Source organism: Panthera onca, chromosome F2 (genome assembly GCF_046562875.1).
Source record: "Panthera onca isolate mPanOnc1 chromosome F2, mPanOnc1 haplotype 2, whole genome shotgun sequence".
Classification (NCBI taxonomy): Eukaryota; Metazoa; Chordata; class Mammalia; order Carnivora; family Felidae; genus Panthera; species Panthera onca.
In genome coordinates, this window is record NC_138356.1 from 66,701,515 (window position 1) to 66,716,556 (window position 15,042).

The 15,042-nt window shown below is 34.0% G+C and overlaps 1 protein-coding gene across 2 annotated transcripts in view; it reads right to left on the reverse strand.

The window, feature by feature from the left end:
- Window positions 1–15,042, reverse strand: part of ATAD2 (ATPase family AAA domain containing 2) — a 68,627-nt gene that overhangs the window by 46,031 nt on the left and 7,554 nt on the right. For both annotated transcript variants that reach the window (XM_060611251.2, XM_060611252.3), the window contains exons 2-8: window positions 11,459–11,607; window positions 6,952–7,001; window positions 5,436–5,601; window positions 4,995–5,097; window positions 4,572–4,659; window positions 2,970–3,140; window positions 2,236–2,353 (exon numbers count right to left, since the gene is read on the reverse strand). In XM_060611251.2, coding sequence (XP_060467234.1) covers window positions 2,236–2,353; window positions 2,970–3,140; window positions 4,572–4,659; window positions 4,995–5,097; window positions 5,436–5,601; window positions 6,952–7,001; window positions 11,459–11,607 — 845 coding nt within the window. The remainder of the gene's footprint in view (window positions 1–2,235; window positions 2,354–2,969; window positions 3,141–4,571; window positions 4,660–4,994; window positions 5,098–5,435; window positions 5,602–6,951; window positions 7,002–11,458; window positions 11,608–15,042) is intronic.

Sequence of the window (15,042 nt, forward strand, 5' to 3'; positions counted from 1 at the left end):
TGAAAACCCCTTGAACTGTACATTTTAAACAGGTAAACTATATGGCATGTGAATTGCATCTCAATAAATGTGTTATCAAAAAGAAAAAAATTTTTACAAAGCTATCAAAACCAAAATCAGTCATTAAGTCAAATAATGTGACTCAGGGTACAATTTAAATATCTTAGTTCATACTTTAATTTAAATGTGTCAGAATGAATAAACAAACAAAAAGCAGAATCAGACCAATAAGTACAGAGAATAAGCTTGATGGTTGTCAGACGGGTGGTGGGGGGGTGGGGGTGGTAAGGGAGGATGGGCAAAATGGGTGACCAGGAGTGGAACATACAAGGCTTCCAGTAATGGAATGAGTAAGTCACAAGAGCAAAGGTACAGCATAGGGAATATATCGTCAGTACTATTTTAATACCGCTGTTACGGTGACAGATGGTAGCTACACTTGTGGTGACCAAAGCATAACATATACAGTTGCTGAATAACTATGTTGTAAAATTGAAACTAATGTAACATCATGTGTCAACTACATGCAAATAAAAAATAAATAAATACATAAATACATAATAAAATAATAAATGTGTCAAATCTTCCACTAGTGTATGAGATCTGAGGGCAGGAATCCTGACTTAAGTCATTTTTATATCCATAGTGCTTAGTACATGGTAGTACTCAAACATTTGTTAATTGGAGAAAAAAAAAGTCCTGCACCCAAAGAAGTATGAGACACTTTACATAAATAAACGGTAGACTCTGTGAACCAAATATGGGAACCTGAGCACCAAAGGAGCAAAAAAAAAAATTCCTACCTGCTGCAAGATCCATTATAGGTGGTGACTACAGAGGCAGTCATTAAATACATTACTTCCAGAAACATATACCCATTAAAAATGGAAGAAGAAATTTAATCTCAAAGGAACTGCTGGCCTTTTTCACTTCTGTTGGATCTAGTAGAGGTTTATCCTTTAAGTCAGGCAACCAAGACAGCTGCCCTGGGCCTTATGCTTGGTGGGGATTCCAGGGAACGTTACACTTTACCCCCCTTTTCTGCAGATCATTAGATTTCACTATCAAAATACTGGTCTTTAACAATATTCCAAAGGGGCCTATGAAAAGTAATGATAGTGTGGCCTCCTTTCAGGTGCAGTTTATCTTGGGCAGCTCTGACAGTTGCCCTCCTGACCCTCCATCCTTCTGGGCTCTGGTTTTATGGAAAGGGATGATGAAACAGGAAATCTAGGATGTACGCTTGTGATTTTGACACTCTGAAAATGAAATTAGAAGACCTAGGGACACAAGCAGTATTTCATATTTTTCCTAGAAGAATGTCAGTATTTACAAAAGTGTTGCTTTCAGTTATTAGTCTGCTTCTATGAGGAGACTTCCAAGAACTGTTCAAATAGTTGAAGTCTCATAGGATTTCAGTCTCACCTCTGAGGAAATTAATATTAGAAAAAAGTACCATTTCCACACAAATGTCATTTTTCCCCCTCTCTTTAATCTTCACCACGAGCTCTCTCATTCATGAACTACTATAATGTTATTATTACCCAGAAAGTTTTAATGAATCAGAAAGCCTTTTTTAACTTGGGAAAATGAGGAAATAACAAGAACTACCTCTTTGGACTTAAATATGACAGACAACCAGCAAGTGTTATGATGTAGAAGGAAAAGAAACCCACAAATAATTTTAATAGTCAAAGAAAATTAGTGTTTCTTACTATATGAGAAAAAAATTTTTTTAAAGTGGAAATAAAACCTCAGGGAAAAAACCAGATCCAGAAGAGGATGGTTAGCATCGTGAAAAGTCTAGAAAGCTATGTAACTTAGAACGTTTGTCACAGTAAGAAAATATGTCTGTGATACTATGTGAAATAGTAGACTTAACCTACACTCTAACTTAATGTGAAGATTAAATAAAACAGTCTATGTGAGATGCTTATTAACACCAAGCCAGGAATACAGTAAACACTGAAGCAAAGGTAGCTCTCTATTAGTAAAGTGTGGAACAACGAAATAAACTACCTTACCATGGTAGTTACTAACTACCTAGTAATGGAAGCAAAAGCAAAAACTAGTCAGTGGTAGCAGGGATAAGAGCACTACAGGCATAGAGAGAACTCTCCAAGATACAGGATTCTAGAATTCTATCTGGATACATCCAGTCCTAAAACTCTAGAATCCTACCTATCACAGCCACAATTACGTTGTTATAAATCAATCAGTACTTCAGAACCAAACCTGTTCATTCGTTTACAATAAGGACTTCTTGGTCCCGCAGAAGATAATCTATATCTTGGTCTTGCAGGAGAAGCTGGGCCAGTGTAAAATATGTTGGGCTTTCTCTGGTGACGAGGTTCTAAAAAGAAGAATTATAGGTATGTGACATATTAAGTAGTTATGAAGATAATTTTGTTCTTCATCTAAATACTTACAAAGGTGCTGCCTTCCATGAAAATACTAGTACATATCTACCACAGACTATTTTACTGTCCACGTTTAAAGTCATTTATGTCTGCAGGGTTGCTATTGAAAATTATATAAAGCACAGACACCCACCCAACCAAAACACACACTGGCCATAAACAACCATTATGATTGTACTGATGCATAACAGCTGGTTATCAGCCCTGCATATATATGCTCATTAGGACTGAAACACAACTGTAACATAAATCAAAAGCAGTCTTATTTACACAAAGTGAAAAAATAAACTAAGTTGAAAGCTATAAAATCTAAAGTAAGTAAAGACAGACATGAAATTTCAAAATGGCCCAATTATTTGCTTTGGTCAAGGCTAACATCTAACTTTCTTGAAGTAATGACTTCCTGCACATTTAGGATAATTTAAGAAAGACAACAGCCATGGATATTCTACAAAATGAAAACATGAAAAATAAGAGCAAAGGAAAAGCAGTAAAGATAAAAGTAATATAATTACATCTTCTCCTAGGACAAATATATGTAACACTTACTTTCCAATGGAGCCTGGTAATAAACAGTAGCTTTTCTCTGTCTAAGATAATATCGTTTCTGATTATCTTCTTCCCCATCTTCTTCATCTTCATCGTCATCATCTTCATCATCTTCGTCATCATCTTCACCGTCATCTTCATCTTCTTGGTCTTCACCCTCTTCAGATGATTCTACAGTTAAGAAACATTTACTTTCAGAATACTCACCAAAATGTTAACAATTTTTAATAAAGGGGAATTGAAAGAGAAAGAGACCCTCCTTTAAAAATTTACTTCTAGATTGCTCATAGAAATGATTCTTTCGCAGCATTAAATGAAGATTTTAAAAAATGAAGTAAATTATAGAATTAAAAATAACTAGAGGAAGGAAAAAAGGAAATAGGGAAAGATGTTTAAAGGCTACTGTCAGTAGTACCAAACTAAAGTTTATGGTATTGCTGCTGATTTCATTAATATAAGTGACTATGCTTAAGTTTCCAAGTTAATTTAACATGTTGACAAATTAAAGTATCTCCTCACTTAGCTTTTTCCTTTAATTTTTTCATTTTTACTTATTTTTAATTTTAATTTTTTAAGTAGGCTTCACGCCCAGTGCAGAGCCCAACACAAGGGCCCGAACTCATGACCCTGAGGTCAAGACCTAAGCTGAGATCAAGAGTTGGATCCCCAACTGACTGAGCTACCCAGGCACTCCAACTTTTGCCTTTTAAACTTAAGTTTTAAATTCCATCCAGCCCTTCTGGCTGTCACTGAGCTACACAGAGCATAACTCAAATATCTACTTACAAAAATGTAAAACACCTCACCAAATATTTAAAATCCATTTCAGAAAACCGGTTTTCACTCAAGAAAAGTTCTAATAAATTACAGTTGTAATTCCTAACAGAAGAGCAAAACTTAATTTTAATCACCTTTCAACTAAAATTGGTAGAGATGTGTTGTCTATAATGCATTATATAAGCAAACCAGGTTTATTTGCTTTAGATTTGTAGATTTCAAGTACTTTCCCAAACAAAACACACTATCCTTTTAAGCTTTCCCCTGCCCTCACTTTTATTTCATTTTATTTTTTCATTTTTTTTTTAATTTGAGAGAGAGAGAGAGAGAGAGAGAGAGAGAGAGAGAATCTTAAGCAGGCACCATGCTCAGCTCAGCACGTGACCTGAACCGAAATTAAGAGTTAGACGCTCGGGGCGCCTGGGTGGCTCAGTCAGTTAATTGTCTGACTTCGGCTCAGGTCATGATATCGCGGTCTGGGAGTTTGAGCCCTGCGTGGGGCTCTGTGCTGACAGCTCAGAGCCTGGAGCCTGTTTCAGATTCTGTGTCTCCCTCTCTCTCTGACCCTCCCCCATTCATGCTCTGTCTGTCTCTGTCTCAAAAATAAATAAACGTTTAAAAAAAAAATTAAAAAAAAAAAAAGACGCTCAACCAACTGAGACACCCAAGCGCCCCTCCCCTGTTCTCACTTTTAAATTATGACCAATCCTTTGATCTCTCGCAAAATACCAATAATGTCACAGCTTCTGAATAGAAGAGCTGAGCTATATTCTACTAAATAAAAAGTGCTGAAATTCAAACCCAGAAGTAAAACAAAAGACTAACCCACACTGCCTTCTTGATTGTCAGTTGTTTCCTCATCAGTTCTTTGAATACCTTTTTGTTTTCCTCTTGTGTACATATTAAGATTCTCCTAAAAATGTTTAAACGGAAACCATTAACATTTAGCATATTTATTTAAAAAATTCAGTAGGACCTTCCTATCTTGCTTAATAAAATGAAGATATTTATAGCTATAAACTGTTAAAACTCCAGCAGTATCTAGTAACTGATCAAACAAATGCTGAACAGTTTAAAGATGTTGAAAACAATGAATAATTTACCAAAAATGGATAGGTACTATAGAAAAAAGGTTAAATTGGAGATCACTAAATCAGCTGTGAAACAGGAGGAGATATTCTTTTTTACTGAAGTGTAGCTGACACACAATGTTGCATTAGTTTCCAGAGTGAGGAAGGAAATATTTACTTCTTCTGTTTCATTAAACACTCCCAAGTCTTCAAGTTCCCTCATTCGCTGTCTACGCATCTTCTTCATGTCATCCATTTTTTGAAGTACGGCTTCAGCAGTGCTTTAAGAAAATTGACATAAATATAAGCTAAAACTGTAAAAGAGTGGTACAGTTTTAAAAGCTTGATTTTTCTCCCATTATATTTTTTAATTGCTGGGATTTTAAATATCTCTATACAAGGCACTGATTTACCTGTGTAAAAATATTCTATCATTTTTTTCCAAGAATTTAAAGATCTATATAGAATCATTCAAAGTCCTCTAATAATCTTTCTCCCTTTTGCTTTACACAGCTGAATGCACTCAGGCTAAACACTCAGGCTAGTTGAAATTTATGATCCTTCCCCAACAACAAATTATGCCACCTAAATCATCTTGATATAAATAATTTTTACTTACTTTGTTATAAGTTTGTCAAACAGCACAGATTGGTTCACACTACTGTAACGACTTCGAATCCTACAACTTCGGCGAACTTCAACATCACCATTCTCTTCATGCAAGCGTTCTTTAGTTTGAACAATGTTTCTAGTCCTCAACGACCGAGTAACCGGAACCACTTTGTCTTCAAGATGTGTAAATGAAAATAAATGGAAAGATTTTAAATAATGGCATTTATAAAACAGTTCTAAAATGAACAATTGAATAGCTACACTTTCATGTAACAAGATCATAATATCTTGAACTGACCTATCTTAAAAATATTAGGAAACAAAAATAAAGTTACAGCATACACCTACCATACGATCCAGCCATTCCACTCCCCAGAGAAAAGGAAAGATATATAGTACAAAGATTTGTGTTCAAGGCAGGTTTCTGATAGCCCCAAACTGGAAACAACCCTAATGTCCACCAAAAGATGAATAAACAAATTGTGGGAAATAACCTAAGTGTCCATCAATGGATAAATGGATAAAGAAGATTGTAAAAATATACACACATAAAAGAATACTATTCAGCCATGAGAAAGAAGAATATCCTGTTGTTTGGATATTCTTCCAAATACCCAAGGTCCATGGATGGACCTTGAGGGCATTATGCTAAGTGAAAGAAATCAGTGAAAGACAAATACTGTCTAATATCACTTAAATGTGGAATCTAAAAAAAAGCCAAAATCATAGAAACAGATTAGGATGTTGGTTACCAAGGCCTGGGAGGTGAGAGAAAAGAGGCAATGTTGGTCAGAATACAAATTTCCAGCTATAAAATATATAAGCTCTGAGGATTTAATGTACAGTATAGAGATTATAATTAATATATATTGTATTATATACTTCAAAGTTGCTGAGAGTAGATCTTAAATGTTCTCACCACAAAAAAGAAATAGTAATTATATGACATGATGTTGGTGTTAGGTAAAACTATGACAGTAATCATTGTGCAATATATAAATGTACCAAATTAACATTTGCTGTACACTTTAAACGTACACAATGTTATATGTCAATTATATCACAATAAAGCTGGAGGAAATACACAAATTGTGGTATATTCATATAACAGAATACTCAGCAAGAAAATGCAACAACATGGATGATATTCAAAAGTAATTATACTAAAAGAAAGCCAGACAAAAAAGAGTGCATACTGCATAATTTCATTTACATAAAACTCTAGAAGATGCAAACTAAACTATAGTGATAGGAAGCAGACTGGTGATTGATCAGGAATCTTGGGGTGTGGAAAGCCTGGAGAGGAGCTGGGGGTATGATCATAAAGAGGCCTGAGGAAGTTTTTGGCAGTGATAGTTATCTTTACCATCTAATTGTGGTGTGGTTTCACAGCATACATTTGTGTCAAACCAAACAAACTGTATACTTTAAATATGTACAGTTTACTGTATGTATCTCAATACATTTGTACACAAAATATGAACTACAGGTTTTAAATCTGAAATGACTTTAACATTATTTACCTTCTTTGCACTCTTCTTTTTTCTTATCAGCCTGCTGTCTGGCCAACTGCCTATATAAAAAAAACATATTAAAAATTTTAAAATAATTGACATAATTTTAAATCCCATATTTTATGATAACTAAAAAATAGGGTAAAAAGTTAAATCAGCTTAGAGAATACTAAGATACGTAAAAGGCTAAAAAACACTGAAAAATAAAAATCTTTAGAATATCTATGCTCACGTATGTTTAGTTACGGCTAAACAAACTCTGAGAAGCCTGTTGTGAAATGCAATGATACATGCATGAACTCTTAAACAGAATTAATCAAAGTATCTTAGTTAAAACAAGAAATTATATCATTAACCTAAGTACTGGGGTATAACTGAACTGTAAGTATTGTGCAAAAACAAGACAATGTGTTTTATATCATAGGAATATAGTTATTGCACATCCTTGACATATTTGTAACTATAAACAGAACTAATGTCTGTTAATTTCCTTCTAAAAACATTTGCTGGCTACTAACTTTATGACCTGCATTATCATTCACCTGCAGAAACAGTCCCATTTATGAATCAGATATCCCACTTACAAACTGGCAGACAGAATCTACTGAGTTGGAAATTAAACACTTTCAAAGGCTTAAAAAAAACAAGTACCCTCCCCTAATATTTTTTCCAAAATCCACTGAACAAACAAAACAGTTTATCTCATTAACTTATTTTTAGGGACACAATTTTCCATACCTAGATAGCTACATCTATTAATCAACCTATATGTCAAGCTATTTGCAAGTGGGCTGGTTATACACATGGGATTTCAAATGTGACATTTTAAAATAAAGTGGAACCATCTTATCCAAAAGTTAAATCATGTGTCCTCACAATAATGTAAGTCATCATGAACTCATTATCTCTTTTGGTAAGAACCAAGAACAAAATAAAAACATTTGAGCAATCCATCAACAGGTCAGGGCTAGCTTGTTCACAGGCTCATAGACATTTCTCATAAAAGAACCCCTCCCTCCATACCATGCAGGTCTGCACTTCCTATTAGTCCCTATTAAATGCTAGAACACAATGATAAAACAATGTTCTGGCCCCCTCCTCTCCTCTCCCTCCTCTTTCTCCCTTTCTCACCTCCCTTCCTCCCTCCCTCTCTTTTTTCTCTGCCTGTTGGGGAATGGGAGCACCTCTCCCCTTGCAGGGGTTGATAAACTTTTTCTTAAACAGTTAGATAGTAAATATTTTAGGCTTGTGAGTCATAGTCTCTGTCACAAGTACTCACAAAAACAATTCTAACAACGAAGCAGGAAAGCAGCCATAGAATGAATGGGCATGGCTGTGTTCCAATGAAACTATTTACAAAAACAGGTGTCTGGACTTTTCTCAACTCCTGCGAATCTGATAAAAGCTACAGATCTTTTCTACCTAGAAAACTGCATATACACATACAAGTTTATATCTTCTTTCAGAGGTTTCATATGCCCCCTGAAAACTATGATTATTGGACCATAATCAAGAACTACAGGACCAAAGAAATAAAGATCCTGCCCTCAAGGTACAGTTACTCAAATCTTTCTATATTAGTCTAACAGTCTTAGTCCCCTGGTCTTTGAGCCTCAGAGAGAAAACAAAAGAGATGGAGGGACATAGAAAGAAGTAAAGAGATTACTACACTCAGGCAAACTAGCAACACAAAAAGGGTCACCCTGGTAAGAAACAGGAAACTACATAAAACAAAATTCAACAATACTGTAGGCCACTTTATCTAAGTCTTATAGAAACAGATCCTGATGTTATCACTATGTAAAATAAGTCTTTGTAATAATGATCTTAATTCAGAGATTATATAAGATAGAAATTCTTCCCCTCAGAAGGCATATAAATGGCCAATAAGCACATGGAAAGATATTCAATGTTATTAACCATCAAGGAAATGTAAATCAGAACAATGAGATACTTTCACACCCACTAAAACGGCTAAAACCAAAAAAAGATGGACTATGACAAGTGTTGACAAGGATGTGGAAAAACTGGAACCCTGATACACTGTTGGTGGGAATGTAAAACGGTACAGCTGCTTTAGCCAACTGTTCAGCAGTTCCCCAATGTCCCAGCAATTCACTCCTAGGTATATACCCCAAATAATCAAAACCCTATGTCCACACAAACTGAACACGAATGTTCACAGTATCATTCATAACAGCCACAAAGTAGAAACAATCCAAATGTCCATTGTGCAACAGAATCTTATTCAGGAATAAAAAGAATGGAGTGCTGATGGGTACACAATAAAATGAACCTTCAAAACATACCAAGTGAAAGAAGCCAGACACATAAGGCCATAAATATGATTCCATTTTCATAAAATGTCCAGAATAGGCAAATCCATGGAGATGGAAAGTAGATTAATGGTTCCTAAGGGGCCAGTGGGGAGGGAGAAGGAGGTGGGAGATAATATAACAGGATTTCTTTCTGGGGTGGTGAAAAAGTTCTGAAATTGGACAGTAAGCGATGGTGACACAATATTGTGAATATTCTAAAACCACTGAACTATATATTTTAAAATTGTGAATTTTATGGTATGTGAATTATATCTCCATAAAGTTATTATTTAAAAACAATCTGAAAAGACAGGAATTCAATATATTTTAGAAGGAATCAAATTTAAAAATACCAAGTCACTCATCTTTAATTCTAGATTAAAAAAGTACCTATTTTAAAACATTCCTTTATACATTTTGAACATAAGGTCCAGCACAACTTGAATAAGGTACAGATTTTTTATTCATGTTTCACAACTTGAATAAGGTACAGATTTTTTTAAAAGATAAAGACTTTAAGGACTTCCAACATTAAATTTTTTTGACTATGTACAAGCCAAACGAGACATAGATTTATTTACATTTTATACAAATAAAACTATGAAACTGAACACTAACAAAAATATTAACATGAGGTTTTGCTGAAATAAAATAGCCATTTGCTGTGTGAATATGGTACAGACTGCTATCAGTTTCTCTTAAATTTGGTTTGTTTTATGTCATGACTCAATTCATCCACTTCTCTTTTTGAAGTATTCCAAACCTTCATTTCAACAGCAGGTCATGACATCACATCCATGGCTTTCTCTTCAAAGCATCATTTATGTATTATGGTCAGACTCAGTTTTTATCTCATGAGCCTGAGATAATTCAAGCAGTACTAGTTACTGCCAACTAGTTGTAAGCACAAATGTAGGGCCTGAAATTTTATGACTATTCTCTGCAAGGTAGCAATTTAGATGATCCAGAATGTCAACTTTTACTTCAGATCATGAAATAAATTTTAAAATTCTCACACAGAATCCATGGGCCACTCCCCACACCCCAAGAAGACTTGAAGTTTCAGAAATACTGGGGTAGTTTAAATTGTATGTCAATCCTGTAAGTTGTACATTTCTCCCCCCACTTTAGCATCTCTGAAATTAGAGATGGGTCTTAAAATTGATGGAATGTTTAACTTTCGGTGTTTTTTTTCTCTTTTACTGTCTCATGAAATAATGAGTGTTTAAAATGCTGCTATCTTGGATCCCATGAAATACAGTAGTAAACATGCCATAAATAATGGATGAAAAAATGGATGCAAATTTTAAAATGTGTAATGAAAGACTATTTAAACAACAGTAGCAAAAAAAATAGTAACAAAAACAAATTTAAAAGGGCATGATGTCATTTATCTGGAAAATCTGCTACATAAAATAATCAAAATAAACTTAAGAGGAGGGTTCTAGTCCTATAAGTCATTATGAGAAATTTATGAAAAGAATTAATATATAAAACAATTATTTCATCAAAAGAAATTTATTCTAATTAGCACTTTCCCGCTCATTTATGTTAGGCCCACCAAAGTGGGAGGAAAAGTAAAGGTTTTTAGCTAATTAAATTTAAATCTGCCCCTAACCAAACAAATCCAAGTTCCCTGAATCACCTATCTAAATTCACTAAAACTAATTCCTTGAGTATTAAAATGGAATTCATGCCACCTACCTCAGGGTTCTTGAGAAATGAAATTTAAGTATGTATAAAGCATCTAGTCCCCTTAGACAAGTAAAAAAAAAAAAATCATGTTCTGTCTCCTATGTGACTGCTCTAGAAGCATACTAACACAAATTCATAAATAACTCAGAATTGATTTGCTTGATAGCAAGCAAACAGAAATATAATTCCTATTCTGAATAAAGGCTTTGTATAATTATGAACAAAACCACATATCATAAACAAGTTAAAATGAAAAAGTCACAAATATACTCAAATAGTTTCAAGCAACTTTGTCAGCTGCACTCACACATATCACAAATACTCTCTGTGAACAAGAAAATAAAAACAAACCTGGTACATATTAAAATTTTAATTCAATGATATTCATTTGTGGTAATTTCATTTCGTCTTGATGATTGGTCAAGAATACACTTAAAAATTAAATGCAAATCCTAAGTTACTTTAAAACTATTTTGAATTGGAATTCAACCATCTTGTATTACCTTGTAAAATGCCTTCCATTAGCACGTTTCTCTGTTATTTCCATATTCTTATCAAAACTAGAATCTGAAGAATTCTGTGCATTTTTTCTCAAAGACCTTAAGGCACGCGTCCGGTGGTAGGTTTCAACTTCCTTAACTGAAGACCCATCCTTTAAGAAAAATTAAGAAAGCCATCTAAGTTTTTCTTCAAACTCTCTAGTTAAACTCCTAAGAGTTTTCTTTGATTACAAGTTTTTAACAACTGCTTTTTGTGCAGAATCATTCTGCATCTCCCCAAGAAACTACAATAGTATCTAAACAATCATTTCATGATAAACAAATACCAGCAAATTTCATGATAAACAAATACCAATATCTATGAAATAGCTAATATAAAATTTATTGATGGTTTGTGGCTCTATTTCATAGCAAGTACTCCAGGGAATAAAGTATATAGTTTACAACAAATGCTCCTTTTAGGCTATGGAAATCAGAAAGACCCACACACAAACCATTGCCTGTCATGCAACCACTGGCAGCAACTTTAAGGTAACTGGACCATCAGAACTATAATTTGGGCTTGGATGACAAAAGGAGTTATTACCATCTCTTTCACAGTTTCACCCAGATGATGCAACACTTGAATTAAAAAATTGTTTATGTATGTTAATCTGTTATAAAAACCATAGTGCTCTACGTAACTTTATTATTGCTCAATAGACTAGAGTTTCTCTTAGTGAGCTGCTTTATGAGCTACAGAGCTTGTCATGAAGTATTCAAAAGTTCATACATATCTCTCTGAAATCATATAAAGGCTACTTTCACATAAAAATAAAAGGCCAAAGTACCTAACAAGTCTCTAATTACATGCCATACTACTCTGAAGATTGGTAATTCTAGAAAAACAGGCAGTATTTTTAAAAACCTGCAACATTAGTGTACCCCCAACCCCTTAGGCTGGCTTTACCCAGTCATTTCATTTTGTTTTATCAAGACATTTGATCATTTAATTTTGCTTTGAGCACTGGTTCACAAGTAAAATAAGGATATGTAAACCACAAGGATTTGTGTTAAGAATTAGGCGGGTACTTCATAAAACGTTAAGTGATACCACTTTTATCAGTGTACCTACATGTAAGGATGGTTGAAAAAGGAATACCTTACACTTTTAAGTAGGTGTCTTATTTTTAAAATGAACAGCTACATCTTAGATGGGTATAGTATAACAAGACTTTCTAAGAAAAATTTTATGGGAATCTATTTCCAGATTCTCAACTTCCATATGTACTTAAAAAAAAAAACAAAACTGATTTGCGTGAAGGCATCCTCTTCCATTTACCTCTCTCTCATTTTACAAAAGAAAGTCATGTCTCTCACCCATTCTCCATCTTACCATTGTGGACTGCCTCAAGGCCTTAAAAACCTTCCTAAAGCCAAAGAAAAACACTAGTGCAGGTGTTAAGAAAGTGAATGACAAAGCAAGGCAACAAATCCTTTGTTAGGTAAGGTAGTTTCTAAATTTCTGCTTTCAACAAAACTGAAAGGAGACCTAATCAAGCTAAGAGACCATGAAAAAAATTTTTGGGCTAGTGTTTTTCAGCATACAAGCCAGAAAAACCAAGTGGCACTGCTAAACTCCTTTCATTACTGTCTACTTACTTATGTGAACAATGTTTCTCATTTCTCAGTGCTTGCATTTATAAAAACAATGAAACTAATGACAAACATGATCTTCAGCAGTAAGATTCTTCCACAGATATATGGGTGGGGGGACTTCAACCACATGAAATCCTAATGAAATCTTACTTTCTATGTTTAATCATTTTTAATCAAAACAGGTATGTTTTTGCTGTTTGAATCAATTGAATATTAATAGATTGTATTTCTTATAGCCTTGTGATCACAAAAAAGTGTAAAACACTTCGAATTTTTACAAGTACAAAAGGACACTTAAATTACTTTTAAGTACAAAAGTTTATCAAGATAAAATGCTGTGGGTTAAGTGAATTGAGAATACAAATTAAAAGAGAGGAAAAAAAAGAATTAAGATAAAATTTCTGGCTGTTAAAGGAATGTGTTTATGTATTTTTTTAACGTCCAAGACAAATATTAAATAACTACGGTTTTTAGATTCCAGTGGATAAAAAGACCGATGTAGTAGTTTTATTTTTTTAATGTCAGCACTGTAGGATGACAGAAATGATCCCCTTCCTAACTACTTAAACCAATCAGGATGGGATAAACCTTAGATAGCAAAACCATTTTAAGGGAAACCTTTAAAAGTACAAGAGAATACAGAGAAACTCTTAGAATAAAACATGGGCAAAAACTTTCATAACATTGGATTTGACAATGATTTCTTAGATATGACACTGAAAATACAGATAACTAAAGAAAAAGATCTGGAATTAATCAAAATTACAAACTTTTGTGCCAAGGATACTATCCACAGAGTGAATGGAAACCCATGGAACAGGGGAACATATTTACAAATCCAATTAACTGACAAAGGATTGATATCCATAATATATAAAGAACTCCTATATTTTAACGACAAAAAACAATAAAAGAAATGGGAAGAAGACTTGAATAGATATTTCTCTAAAGAATATATACAAACGGCCAATAAACACAAAAAGATACCAAACTAGTCAGAGAAACACAAAGCCAACCTACAAATGAGATGTCACTTCACACTTGCTAGGATGGCTATTATAAAAAAGAGAAAATAAGTATTGGTAAGTATGTGGAGAAATTGGAACCCCTGTACATTGGTGGTAGGGATGCAAAATGGTACAGCCACTGTGGAAAATGATATGGCAATTCCTCAAAAAATTAAACACAGAATTACCATATGATCTAGCAATCCTGCTTCTGGGTATTTACTCAAAAGAAGTGAAAGCAGCCATTTGTATACTCATATTCACTGCAGCATTATTTACAATAGCCAAAAGTAGATGCAATCCAACTGTTCAATGATGAATGAATTAAAAAACTGTGGTACTTACAGTAGAATATTATCCAGCCTTTAAAAAGGAAGCAAATTTCAATACACTGCTATAATGTGGATGAACCTGAAGACATTAGGCTAAGTAAGATAAGTCACAAAAGGACAAATATTGTATGTTTCCTCTTATGTGAGGCTCCTAGGGTAGTCAAATTCATAGGGACAGAAAAGAATGGTAGTTCCTAGGTGCTGGGAGGAGGGAAGAATGGGGAGTTACTGTTTAATGGGTACAGAGTCTCAGTTTTAGAAGATAAAAGATTCTAGAAATGGATGGTGATGATGGTTGCAGAACAAAATGTACTTTAAGGCTACAAAACTGTACACTTAAAAATGGTCAAAATAATATTATGTTATCAATGTTTTATTACAACAAAAAAAGAAAGTAGTATCATCATACTCCTGAAGATAATAAAAAAGGTTTGTTTCCATAGGAAAAAGGGAGGGAGGTGCTAACTACTGGGAAAAAAGATTCCCTGAAAAACTTGGAAGACTTAATTTTGTAAGTGGTATAAGTCAATCTTTGATTTGCATAGTGAGTAGCTTCGTTCATACTCCCTAAATAAGTGCTAGGCATCAAGAAAAGCTTTCCTTAACTGTT